The 13,849-nt window shown below is 36.9% G+C and overlaps 1 protein-coding gene across 2 annotated transcripts in view; it reads left to right on the top strand.

Moving 5' to 3' along the window:
- Nucleotides 1-2,469, top strand: part of USP38 (ubiquitin specific peptidase 38) — a 33,716-nt gene extending 31,247 nt beyond the window's left edge. For both annotated transcript variants that reach the window (XM_042234314.2, XM_027956256.3), the window contains one exon: nt 1,398-2,469. In XM_042234314.2, the coding sequence (XP_042090248.1) occupies nt 1,398-1,559 (162 nt within the window). In that variant the 3' untranslated portion in view covers nt 1,560-2,469. The remainder of the gene's footprint in view (nt 1-1,397) is intronic.
- Nucleotides 2,470-13,849: the final 11,380 nt, after the last annotated feature.

Genomic DNA, 13,849 nt, shown 5'->3' with positions numbered 1-13,849 from the left:
GGAGCCAGCAATTACAGATGTTGTAACTGATAAAGTTAATGGAAAAATTGTTTTTGAGAAATATCCTGTAAATTAAGTTTTAAAAGCCTTTCTAAGGGCCTATCAGAGACTGGTTAATTAAGCCATTCTGCTATAAGGATTTCTTATCTATGATCACATTCAGCCATAAATATGTGGTTGTTGATTATTTTGTGTATTGGGAATCGCAGAGCAGTCATGTATGCTTACTGAGAAACCAGGGTGTCCATGATATAGAGACAGATGTCAAGGTATGCCTGAGGTTTTTCCTCCATAATAAAACCCAGGCATCTCATGAAGAGGGTAGAATAGTCAACTAAGAAAACTTAGCTAGAAATTGAACATTAGATTGCCAGGAGGAACAAACTAATTGGACTTTAAGTTGAAAAGCTGGAAATAGTATAGTTTTTATTATTAATGTTGATGGCACTGTGAGAGTCCTTCAGGATGATTTTATGTAATCAGTTAAGGGTTATGCTGTTGCCAGTCAGTGCCTTTTAGACCTTATTGACACTAACGACCTCATTTGAGAGTTGTAGACTCTTTCCCAGAAAATGGACCTATGCCAGGATATTTTGCCTGTTCTTCCTAGGAGTTTGTGTCAGTTTTAGAATCCAGTTCAACACCTTGCCAAATTAATTTGCAATTTATAAATAAATGTTTATTCATATTTGTTCCTTTCATGGCTAAGTACCTAACAGTGTTCTAGTTTGAGATCATGAATATTTACTGAGCACTTAATATATGTCTGGCACAGAGATGAATATGAGTCCTTATAAAAGTTCTGATAATCTGATAGGGGATGGTTTTAAGTAATACTGTAAGAAGACAGGCTCCATTTTCTTTAGCAGTGTTTTTGAGATGAGATCTGTTATTTACTGAGAAATATTCTCAGGAAAGGGCAGGAAAAAATTGAGCCCTCTTTCATTATTTATACCTTTTACTGTAATCACTCACTTCCAAAACAGCTCCACTTGACGGAAAGTAGATAATCCATTGTCATAACCTTTGAATTTTGTGTTCTGTGTATTAGGAAAGAAATCCATTCTTGTATTTGTTGATGAGCTGTGCAAGAACTGTGATGTTTCTGTAGAGAAATCTGAAGACTGTGGGGCTTCAGTTAAAGTGGGGTATTGACAGAGAATGGCTTTTAGGATTTATCATTCTGTAGAATTACACCAGGATTTTGCTCTCTATCTTGTTTGCTCCATCTGTGATTATGTACTTTAGTATGATTTGAAAAGGATTAAGTATTTTTAAAGTTACTGAGATTTGAAGGATACTTAAGGATTAAAGCAACTGAAAAATATTTTTATAGATGATATACCCATCCACGGTATTTAGAGTTTTAATGTCATAAAAACTATTTTAAATTTCAGGAACAAGAGTTGAATGCCCGAGCCCGGGCCCTACAAGCTGCATCTGCATCCTGTTCATTTCGGCCCAATGGATTTGATGACAACGATCCACCCGGAAGCTGTGGACCAACTGGTGGTGGGGGTGGAGGCGGATTTAATACAGTTGGAAGACTCGTATTTTGATGCTGAGAGAGTCCAAAATGCACTGGTCACAAAACATCCAATACCATGACTGTTAAAATGTCAGACTGTAACAAATATCATATCTATCTTTTATTTTTCTTTTCATTAGACCCTTATACTTAAAGAAAACACACTCAGTGCTTGTTTTATTTTCTTGACAATACATTTATTAACAAAATGCATCATGGGAAAAAAAATCTACCTCTTAAAACTCCATTTGCTTTTATGGTTAGACATGCTTGACCAAAAATTTTCAGAGGAAAATATGTACCTGGTCCCTAATGAAGCTGCATTAAATTTAGTTAGAGGCATTTAAATGGTCCTGTGCTCAGTTTTACCGAACAGAAAATAGATTTCACTTAGCATCCTTTATAAAAGAATTGTGTGTTGGAGGTGAAGGAAATATTGTTTAAAAAGAAAGAAAATATTTTATTCCCTTTGTAGTTACCCCATTATTAAATTCAAGTCTTTGAGAATACTAGCGATGATACAGTCTCTTATGAAGGCAATAACATAAACTTTATCGAGCTGTAGTACTTTGTCTCTGCATTTCAAGTAAAAATGTTTTAAAAAAGGATTATTTATACATATGTGCTGAATTTGATCTTAAGAAAGGTGCATGATCCTGTAGGAGTCACATTTTTACCTAAGAATTGCTAACTTTGTAGTATTTCTAATTGAGGATTTTAAAAATTCTATTTCAGGGAGTATATCTTCTGTGTGTTTTGAAGGAGGTGAGTTCTGTATGTGCCTTGCAGTACTGTAATTCAAAAATAAGAATCTTTGGCTCCAGAAAAGATTTTCTAAAATGAAATGTTAGGAAGTAATTTTTTGTGCTAACATTAAAATTGTAACTTTTAAAAGGTATTAGATTTTCCTGAAGTAAAATCTGATGGTTGTAAATCAAAAAGTGTGATAGTTTGTTTTTAACTCTTACAAGAATTCAGAGGAAATTAACTAGATCATTTTTTTTATTTTTTTACTTAATCCTCAGAATATTAAATACTGATCATATATTTTCAGAGTTGTACATTTGGGCTTTTTTTTTTTTTTTTTTTTGAGTCATGTGTTTTGCATAATTGTTTCTGTTTCACAGTTTCAGATAAAATGTCAATGTCAGCCCCTACCATCCCACATTTTCTTTGCCAGGAAACTGGAAACAAGTCACTTCTTCTCGGTCTTGATTATACAGTATTCAGGAATTATCCCAGTTGTCTCCATTCCTAAAAATTTTAACTTACCCATCGTGTACATAGTTCTGAAGATTGGTCATATATTTATTTTTAAAACATTTTAAGGAAAGAATGTTCTTTGTTGATTTGGGATTTATCTTTTTCCCAAGCTTTTAATGGCAGTGGTTAAAAACAGATATCCTCATCTTCATTCTACTACTTCCCATTCCTAACCTGTTTCTGGTCATCAGGAAGATTAGAAAAACTGATTGGATTAGTTTAAAACTGGAAATTCTTTACAGAATTGAGATTTCTCTTCCCTACAAATCATTGAACCAGAAGGAATTTTATCAAGTTTCTTTCCTATGGACTTCCTGTTGTTCTAATAGTGAATGTCTAAGTTATGTGTTCAGTTATCCACTGGCTAGAAAATGATCCACTGGCTAGAAAATGACTATATCATTCGGCATCTGTTGAAACTGGTAAAGTCATTTAATACTTGGTGGGTTGATATTGGATTCAACTGCTTCTACTAGGAACTTGCATAGAGACAATTAAACCTACATAAAGTTTTATCTTTGAATAGCAAGTCATTCAAGGATTTTTATGTGTCAAGGTAGTTGAATATTCAAAATGATAACAAAGATGAAATTCTAGTTATGTAATATACTGAGCATGGGGACTTCGTTGGTAGTCTAGTGACTCCGTGCTTCCAATTCAGGCATGGGTTTGATCCCTGGTTAGGGAATTAGAATCCTAGGTGCTGTGTGGTGTGGCACAAGGGGGAAAAAAAAAAAGCATACTACTGAGCATATTTAGATTAACTTCATACCACTACCAAAAACTGGAAGTTAAAGATTTCCTTTTAAAATTACAACTATAGTAATAGTTATTTGGAAGCAACCTAAATGTCCATCAACAGATGAATGAATAAAAGAAAATGTGGTTATTTATATATAGTGGAATATTACTCAGCCATAGGAAAGAATGAAATACTGCCATTTGGAGCAACATGGACAGACCTAGTTTATCATACTAAGTGAAATAAGTCAGAGAAAGACAAATATCATATGATGTCACTTATGTGTGGAATCTAAAAAAAATTATGCAAATGAACTTATTTATAATAACATATTGGAAGAGAATCTGAAAAGATAATGTATGTGTGTATGTATACCTACACACACACACACACATATCTAACTAACTATAACTGGATCACTTTGGTGTAATCTGAAGCACTTTAAATCAACTGTACTTCAATTTAAAAAATAGATTTAAAAACAAAAAAGATGATAACCCCCCCCAAAAAAACCCAATGAATCTTGAAAAAGAAGTCTAATAAAAGAAAAAAGAAGTCTAAAAGGCTCTTCTATGTATATCTATGTATGCATTTACCAAACTGTCATATCATCGTAATGTTAGCCTTATTCTTTGTTTTACTAATTTTCTTACATAGAGTCCTTTTTGGAAGTGAATGAAACTCGAATGAAGGATTTTTAAAAAACAAGGATTCAAAGTAAACAGTTCTTAAAAAAAAAGTTAACTTATAAAGAAAAACCTCAGGTTTTCTGTGTAAAAGGAAATTCGGTTATAGAAATAGTTTTAAAGAAGTAAAATAAAGATTTTTATTCAACAAATCAACTATCTGGGTTTTACAAAATCAAAAGGATTTGTTATGTAAAACCTTTAGCCCCAGTGTTACATAACCAGTGTGGATTTAACTTTAAAAATAGAATCTAAGAAGTCAGCCAAGTGTGTAGCCAACTCTCATCATCAGTGTCAGTTATGGCCTGCAGTTGTTTTTCTCTTAATAAATCTCATTTCAAGTTTTGCTTTGTGTGCTAGACACACACACACCTTGATTTCAGAGAGATGAAAAGGTTAGCGTTCCCTTGGTAGATCAGTGGTTTTCAACCATGCATAATGTTAGAATCACTTGGAAAGTTTTTAAAAAATATTACCAGGCCTGGCCCAGCCCCAGACCTATTAAATTACATGGCGACTGGGCATCAGTATTTTTTGAAGTTCCTCACATGATTTAAATGTACAGCCGTTGTTGAGAACTTCTGGGCTAGAAAAGGAATTGTTTTCTCTAGGACTTTTATCCAAGGATGAGTAACATGTTGAGTGATTAAGTAAGATTAAAACTATCGTAATATTAATTATTTGGAAGCAGCGTGTCAACCAGATGATAAAAGATGATGTGGTGGGTACTGATAGATGTTTATGTCTTTTGAACTTATACCAGCCCTGTAAGTGACTTCATACCTTTGCCCTCCCTTACTCTTTTATGGATAAAGAAAGGAAAGACTCAGATTAAGGAACTTGCTCAAAACTATGCAGCTAAAAAAATCAGAAATTGAGATTTTTCAAAGTCATAATTGAGATTTTAATCCATGTCTTCAGAACTCCAAAGTTAGTGCTCCAAAAGAGGGACGGTAACAAGTAGGAGAAAAACGTGAGCAAAAGAATGAAGCAAATTACATATGAATAAAGGTTTGCAGTAAACTATGAAATAGAATTTCTATAGTCTGTATTGTTTATTCTTTTGCACTCCAAACACCATTTTAAAAAAAAGAAAAGTGAGACCCACTCTTGAAACCTGTAGGTAGTAATCCCAACAGTTGAGAAATATGGTTCTGAGCGAACTCATTTGCTACCCCTGTTTAACCTGTGCTTATTTTACTAGCCTTATCTCTTCCATTCTTCCCTTTCTGTCCTCCCATGTCATATGGGACTGTGAGTCAGACCCTGGTCTTCTGCATTTCAGGCAGATTCTTTACCATCTGAGCCATCAGGGAAACCCAGTTCTTACTCAGACATTATATACTTGCCATCTCTAGACTTTTCCACATGCAAGTAGCAGTAAGCACATCATTCCCCTGACCCCACTTTCCCTCCCTGCTTTCATTTGACTAATTCCTGCTCATCTGTCAATATGCTGAAGTCTTCTGTACCAACCTCCCAAACTGACTAGTCTCCCGTTTTATCCTGGGTTTTGTGCTTCTCCTTGAAAATACCATAGTTTAGTAATGGAGTAAATTAAAATTAAAGACTGATCCTTCACAGCCCCCAACCTCCAGAATCTAATACCTGATGATCTGAGGTGGAGCTGATGTAATAATGATGGAAATCAGTGAACAATTAATGCACTTGAATCATCCCTAAACCATCTCCCCATCCCTGGTCTGTGGAAAACTTGTCTTCCACAAAACCAGTCCCTGGTGCCAAAAGTTTGGGGACTGCTGCTTTACAACAACAAAGATTCAAAGCAGGTCTTTACATAAGCAGGCTGTTTTAATTAGCATAAAATTCACCTTAACTCATGTATAAGCCAGAATGACTTCTCTGTATCTCAATATGTGAAATTTTCTTTTATCATTTCCCTGTTACAATTATAAAATATCCTTTCCAGTCTCCTATTCTTGCTGTGAAAGACCCTGCACCCCAGTAAATCATGTTACACGAGCATATAACTGTAGTCTAGGTACAAACAATTCCCCAAAGAACCTATTTTTCTGTAAGTCAGTAGGTCAATGTTTATATTTAACTCTTAATAAACACTTAAATTTTGGGGGGGGGGGGGGGAACAAAAGCAGACCTTGAAAGGATCAAACTCATGTATAAGTAACTGCATGCAGAACAAAGTCCAGCACTCTTTAAAGGAATACAACAAACCGAGCATTTAAGAAAGTAAAATTCACAATATTGAGGATCTGATAAAAAAAATTATCATTCAAAGAAAAATATGGCTCATACTCAGAAAAAAAAAATCAATAGAAACAGGCTCAAATTATGGAAAGGAAGCAACTGACAAACTTTAACCTTAAAAGAATGTGAAGAAAAATATGAACAAAATGAATAAATGGAAAATCCAAGAAGCACAACAAACCCTCAGCAGAATAAATATAAAAGAAGCTACACCCAATCACATAATAATCAAATTTCTTAACAACAGTGATAAAGAGAAACTCTTAAAAGCAGCTGGAGAAAGAGAACACATTACATACAGAATAGAGTTTGCTGCTGCTGCTAAGTCGCTTCAGTCGTGTCCGACTCTGTGCGACCCCACAGATGGCAGCCCACCAGGCTCCGCCGTCCCTAGGATTCTCCAGGCAAGAGTACTGGAGTGGGTTGCCCTCCAATGAATGAAAGTGAAAAGTGAAAGTGAAGTTGCTCAGTCATGCCTGACTCTTAGTGACCCCATGAACTGCAGCCTACCAGGCTCCTTCGTCCATGGGATTTTCCAGGCAAGAGTACTGGAGTGGGGTGCCATTGGCTTCTCCTATACAGCCCTCAAGCCACATCTATTCTGCCTCGTGGATTTTCATAAATAAAATCCTGTTGGAATACTGACACACCTATTTGTTTACCTATCATCCATAGTGGTTTTTATGCAACAGTAGCAAAATTGAGTAGTTGTGACACAGACTATTTAGCCTGGAATGACAAAAAAATATTTACTAAAGTACAGAAGGTTTGTGATCCCCAATATAGAAAAACAGAAGGAAGACAGCAGTCATCTCGCTAGAAAATATGGAAGCCGAAAGGCAATGGAATGACATCCAAAAGGTGCAGAAAGAAAAAACTACCTAGTGAATATTTGCTGTGGCTTCCCTCGTGGCTCAGTTGGTAAAGAGTGCAATGTGGGAGGCCTGGGTTCAATCCCTGGGTCGGGAAGATCCCCTGGAGAAGGAAATGGCAACCCACTCCAGTATTCTTGCCTGGGAAATCCCATGGTCAGAGGAGCCTGTGGGCTACAAAGAGCCCATGGGGTCACAGAGTCCGACACAACTGAGTGACTATCACTTCACTTCACCAGTGAAAATGTCATTCAAAACAAAGGTGAGATAGACGTTTTTAGACAAAAGTTGAGAATTCTTTCCTTGAGTGTCTGCTCTATGTGATATATTAAAGAAAATTCTTTAGGCTGAAGGAAAATGATACTAGATGGAAAACTGGATCTACACCAAGAAACAGAGTGCTGGAAATAGATTTGGCACAGTTGAGTCAACATCGAAGAGACCGCTTTGGAAAGCTCGAGTCTGACACTGTGCTCATGAGCAGCACTTTGGACCGCCTGCTGTATCCGCCATGCATGCAGCGCCCCAAACAAGCAGACGAGACTCCTTTCCAGGAAAAGAAGTGTGAACTTGGACTAAAGCAGAGTTTGGCAAACTACAGCCTATGAGCCAGCCACCTGTTATATGTAGAAAATGCAAAATAATTAAGAATGCCTAACTTACCTATCAGTTCAGTTCAGTTCAGTCGCTCAGTCGTGTCCAACTCTTTAAAATTTCAAAATTAATAAGTGAATTTAGTCACTTGAACATAAAGCCAATATATCAAATTCAAGTGCATATATAAAGAACAAGTATCAGAATATAAAAATTAATAATGATACATACAATAATATGTTTATATAGTATACAATACTATATATAATATAAAATAATATAACAATAATAGTATGAGGCTTTCCTCATAGCTCAGTCGGTAAAGAATTTGCCTGCAATGCAGGAGACCTGCGTTTGATTCCTGGGTCAGGCAGATCCCCTGGAGAAGGAAATGGCAACCCACTCCAGTATTCTCTCTTGGAAAATCCCATGGAGAGAGGAGCCTGGCAGGCTACAGACCATGGGATTACAAGAGTCAGACACAACTTAACGAATAAACCACCACCACCACATACAATAATATTTTTAAAATCAGGTTTTTTAATATTTAATAATAATTATATAAGACCTTCACACAGAATACTATAAAACATTACTTAAGAAATTAAAGAAGACCTAAACAATTCATGGCATGGAAAACTCAAACTTAGGAACACCTAATTTCCCCTACACTGACATATATAAACAGTGCATTCCCAATCTTGGAATTTTTATTTCTATTAATTGAGAAGCTGATTCCAAAATGGAAATGAAAAATTATCAAAATAGTCAAGACTCTCTTGGAAATGAATAAGATAGGATGACTTTCTTTAGAAGATAACAAAGTTTATTATAAAGCTAATTAAGACAGAGTGGGCTTGTTAGTCTGTTCAGAAGAGAGACTCAAGAAAAAGACTCATATTTATGCACACACAATTTATGACAAAAGGATGATGATCATATATCCTAGTTTGCCTGAGGCTGTTCCCAGAAGAGAGAATTTTCAGGCTGAAACCAGGAAACTCTCAGGAAAATTGGGATAAGTTAGTCATCATAGACAAAGGTGGGTGGGCACTTTAGAGCAGTGAGGAAAGAACGGGCTTTTCTAAATTATAGTGGGACAATTGGACAATCATGTAAACTAAAAGAAACAGCCTTTACCTCACACTACTTACAAAAATATATTTCAGATATATGGTAAATCTAAACAAAAGCAAAATAAAAGTTTTTAAAAATTACTTAGAAAAAATATCTTCAAAACCTAAGAATATGAAAAGATTTCTTAAATAGGACCCAAAAAGCCCTTGTCATGAAGAAAAGCAATGACAAAATGGATAACATAAAATGAAAAACTTCTGATCCTCAAAAACACCCTTCAGGATGAAAAAGCCATGGAGTGGAAAATATTTGCAACTCACAAGTGAATATATAAAATAACTACAAATTGAAAAAAAAAAGAAAAAAGACAATTCATAGAAAATGGGAAAGAGAGAAGCAGGCACTTCAAAAGAAAACAAATTTCTAATAAACATACAAAAGACACCTTCTTAATCATCAGAAAATATAAATGAAAGCACAGTGGCACACTATTAAATGCTCACAAAATGAATAAACTTTGACAGATTGAAATATCAAATACTGATGAGAACGCAGAATGTAAAGTCTCACACTTAACAGGAGTGTGGATTGATAAAACCATTTTGGAAAACCGGCAGTATCTTTGAAAACTGGACCTGTGCATACGGTTACAAAAATGTGTTCACAAAACACATTTGAAAAGCTCTAATGTAGTGTTATTCATAATAGCATAAAACTTGAAATAATCTAAGTGTTTATGAAGAGTATTTCAGCTGTGGTATATCGTATAATAGAATCCTACACAGCAGTGAAAAGAAATGAACTCCAAGTAACATTACAACATGGATGACTTCCACAAGCATAATTTAAGGAAAGCAAATTATTTCTGTAGAACAGGTAGTTTGTGGAAGTATGGATGTTTCCTGCACCACCACCAGCCCCCACCATGGGCGGTCAGTCTTGTGGACTGTAGCCCACCAGTTTCTCCTGTCCATTGCATTTTCCAGGCAAGAATACTGGAGTGGGTAGCAATTCCCTTCTCCGGGGGATCTTCCCAACACAAGAATCAAACCCGTGTCTCTGGTTCTCCTGCACTGGTGGGCAGATTCTTTATCACTAGCACCCAATGAACAGAGGAGCCTGGCAGGCTACAGTCCTTGGGGTTGCAAAGAATCAGAGATGACTTAGCAACTAAACAACAACAAGAGATCTGAGTCAGTCCCATTGTCTCTGCATGGCCAAGCAAACAGTTGTATGGCTGTTAGGGTGGGAGAAAGGGAGAATTGATCACAGAGAATCATGAATGGGGACTTCCCCTGGTATAATTCTGTTTTGCATAGTTATTCATTTATCAGCTTTGTTCACTTTATGATAACGTATCTACTGTATACTTATAATTTTGTGCTTTTCTGTATGTTTTTTTCTCAGTTCAGTCACTCAGTCATGTCCAACTCTTTGCAACCCCATGGACTGCAGCACACCAGGCCTTCCTGTCCATCGCCAACTCCCAGAGTTTACGCAAACTCATGTCTATTGAGTTGGTGATTCCATCCAACCATCTCATCCACTGTCATCCCCTTCTCCTCGTGCCTTCAATCTTTCCCAGCATCAGGGTCTTTTCAAATAAGTCAGTTCTTTGCATCAGGTGGCCAGACTATTAGAGTTTCAGCTTAAGCATCAGTCCTTCCAAGGATTATGCAGGACTGATTTCCTTAGAATGGACTGGTTGGATCTCCTTGCAGTCCAGGGACTCTTAAGAGTCTTCTCCAACACCTCAGTTTAATTCTTCAGCACTCAGCTTTCTTTATAGTCCAACTCTCAGAATCATACATGACTACTGGAAAAACCAGAGCCTTGAGTAGATGGACTTTTGTTGGCAAAGTAATGTCTCTGTTTTTTAATATGCTGTCTTGGTGGTCATAGCTTTTCTTCCAAGGAGCAAGCATCTTTTAATTCCATGGCTGCAGTCACTGTCTGCAGTGATCTTGGAGCCCAAAAAAAATAAAGCTTGTCACTGTTTCCCCATCTATTTCCCCATGAAGTGATGGGACCAGATGCCATGATCTTCATTTTCTGAATGTTGAGTTTTAAGCCAACTTTTTCACTCTCCTCTTTCACTTTCACCAAGAGGCTCTTCAGTTCTTCTTTGCTTTCTGCGATAAGGGTGGTGTCATCTGCATATCTGAGGTTATTGATATTTATCCCAGCAATCTTGATTCCAGCTTGTGTTTCTTCCAGTCCAGCATTTCTCATGATGTACTCTGCACAGAAGTTAAATAGCAGGATGACAATATACAGCCTTGACGTACTCCTTTTCCAATTTGAAACCAGTCTGTTGTTCCATGTCCAGTTCTAACAGTTGCTTTCTTACCTGCATACAGGGTTCTCAAGAGGCAGGTCAGGTGGTCTGGTATTCCCATCTCTTTCAAAATTTTCCACAGTTTGTTGTGGTTCATACAGTCAAAAGCTTTGGCATAGTCAATAAAGCAGAAGTAGATGTTTTTCTGGAATTCTCTTGCTTTTTCCATGATCCAGTGGATGTGGGCAATTTGATCTCTGGTTCCTCTGCCTTTTCTAAATCCAGCTTGAACATCTGCAAGTTCACAGTTCACATACTGTTCAAGCCTGCCTTGGAGAATTTTGAGCATTACTTTGCTAGCATGTGAAATGCGTGCAATTGTGAGGTAGTTTGAGCATTCTTTGGCATTGCTTTTCTTTGGGATTGGAATGAAAACTAACCTTTTCCAGTCCTGTGACCACTGCTGAGTTTTCCAAATTTGCTGGCATATTGAGTGCAGCACTTTCACACATCATCTTTTAGGATTTGAAACAGCTCAACTGGAATTCCATCACCTCCACTAGGTTTGTTCGTATTGATGCTTCCTAAGGTGAGTGCCGAAGAATCGATGCTTTTGAACTGTGCTGTTGGAGAAGACTCTTGAGAGTCCCTTGGACTGCAAGGAGATCCAACCAGTCCATTCTAAAGGAGATCAGCCCTGGGTGTTCTTTGGAAGGAGTGATGCTAAAGCTGAAACTCCAGTACTTTGGCCACCTCATTCGAAGAGTTGACTCATTGGAAAAGACTCTGATGCTGGGAAGGATTGAGGGCAGGAGGAGAAGGGGATGACAGAGGATGAGATGGCTGGATGGCATCACTGACTCGGTGGACGTGAGTTTGAGTGAACTCCGGGAGTTGGTGATGGACAGGGAGGCCTGGCGTGCTGCGATTCACGGGGTCGCAAAGAGTCGGGCACAACTGAGTGACTGAACTGAACTGAAGGTCCACTTGACTTCACATTCCAGGATATCTGATTCTAGGTGAGTGGTCACACCATCATGATTATCTGGGTCGTGAAGATCTTTTCTGTATAGTTCTTCTGTGTATTCTTGCTACCTCTTCTTAATATCTTCTGCTTCTGTTAGGTCCATATCATTTCTGTCCTTTATCGTGCCCATCTTTGCATGAAATGTTCTTTTGGTATCTCTAATTGTCTTGAGGAGATCTCTAGTCTTTCCCATTCTATTGTTTTCCTCTATTTCTTTGCATTGGCTTTGTATTTTATACTTCAGAAAAACTGAAACAAATTCATGTGAACAGTTTTTTGAGACTGATCTAGCAGAGTGTAAGATTAAAGGCCAGAAAGTAGTTAAGAACCTGCTCCAAGAGCCCCAGTGATGGATGATGGACTTACACTAAGAGAGTTGGAGAAAACCGGAGAGGATGAAAATGAACTGTCTGCATCTAAATTTAGCATCTGTTTTCAATTAAATTAAAATGTCATTCCCTCAGGTATACTGACCACATTCTGCATGGTCATTTGCCTCATTTATGTGGTCAGTGGCCACCATAACAAACAGTACAACCTGAAAAATAGTGATCAGTTTACAATTTTATGCTTCCTTCCCATCCTAACTACTTATCATCCTTATAAAATATTAAATACATGTCTATTCTCTATGAAATAAATGAAAATATTTAAGAAACAATTTTTAGATATCCATCTTCCTGGAAATTTCAGGCTCAATTCTATGCCTAGAGAATGGACCATGTGTGACTTCTGAAAGGGGAACTTGTAACAATATTAAAGACTTCCTTATTATTAAGGCAACAGAGCCATAGACTTATTTTAATTGCTGCTCCTGTTGACCACTTATTAACCAGTCTGTCCATGGCTATGAGAAAGGAAATAGCTCATAATGTTTACTTGCCCTTTTAGAACATCTTTTTATTTTTTTCAAGTTTATTTTTACTTCTTGGGTTTGGGGTTATAGTCTGTCCTTTACTTCCCAGCACTGATCTTAGTTTCTTTAAACAGACAACAACAGGAGTGAGTATTTTTCAGGATGTCTGCCCTGTGGTGTGTGACCTTGATACCAAAATCCCAATATTCCAGTAGAGAGCACTGGTGCCATTCAGTTTCTCCAGGATCATCTATGCTTGGCTAGTTTCAAGCACACAATTACAAATACTATTCGTGCTGTATTTTTGACAGTTTATATTTCCCAAGAACATCATCATTTTCAGGTGTGAAAGACAGGCTTGACCTTAATCTGGTTCTGTCTGGAGCAGTTTGTTCTCAAACATGGTTCAGAGTTAATGAGGAAAATATTTAAATCTAGGTTCAAAACATGGAAAAGTAATTTTCTGTTGTAACTGATGGTACACTTCTGTATGTTTCTGCTGAATAATTTCTTGCCTTGGATAATTTTCACCTTCTCAGTTTTCAGTAACAGTGGAAGCAATTGCATAATCAAATTAACCAGTGGTCATACAGAAGTTTATTACTTTTCTCACCCATGGCTAAGATGAATACAAAATAAAACTTAAAATAATAACAAAACAATAATACAAAACTTGCCCCTCAATCTCCCCTGCCCTCCC

The sequence above is a fragment of the Ovis aries genome, chromosome 17 (genome assembly GCF_016772045.2).
Source record: "Ovis aries strain OAR_USU_Benz2616 breed Rambouillet chromosome 17, ARS-UI_Ramb_v3.0, whole genome shotgun sequence".
Lineage (NCBI taxonomy): Eukaryota > Metazoa > Chordata > Mammalia > Artiodactyla > Bovidae > Ovis > Ovis aries.
The sequence above is the reverse complement of the archived record's forward strand: the minus strand, read 5'-3'. Positions and strand labels throughout refer to the sequence as shown.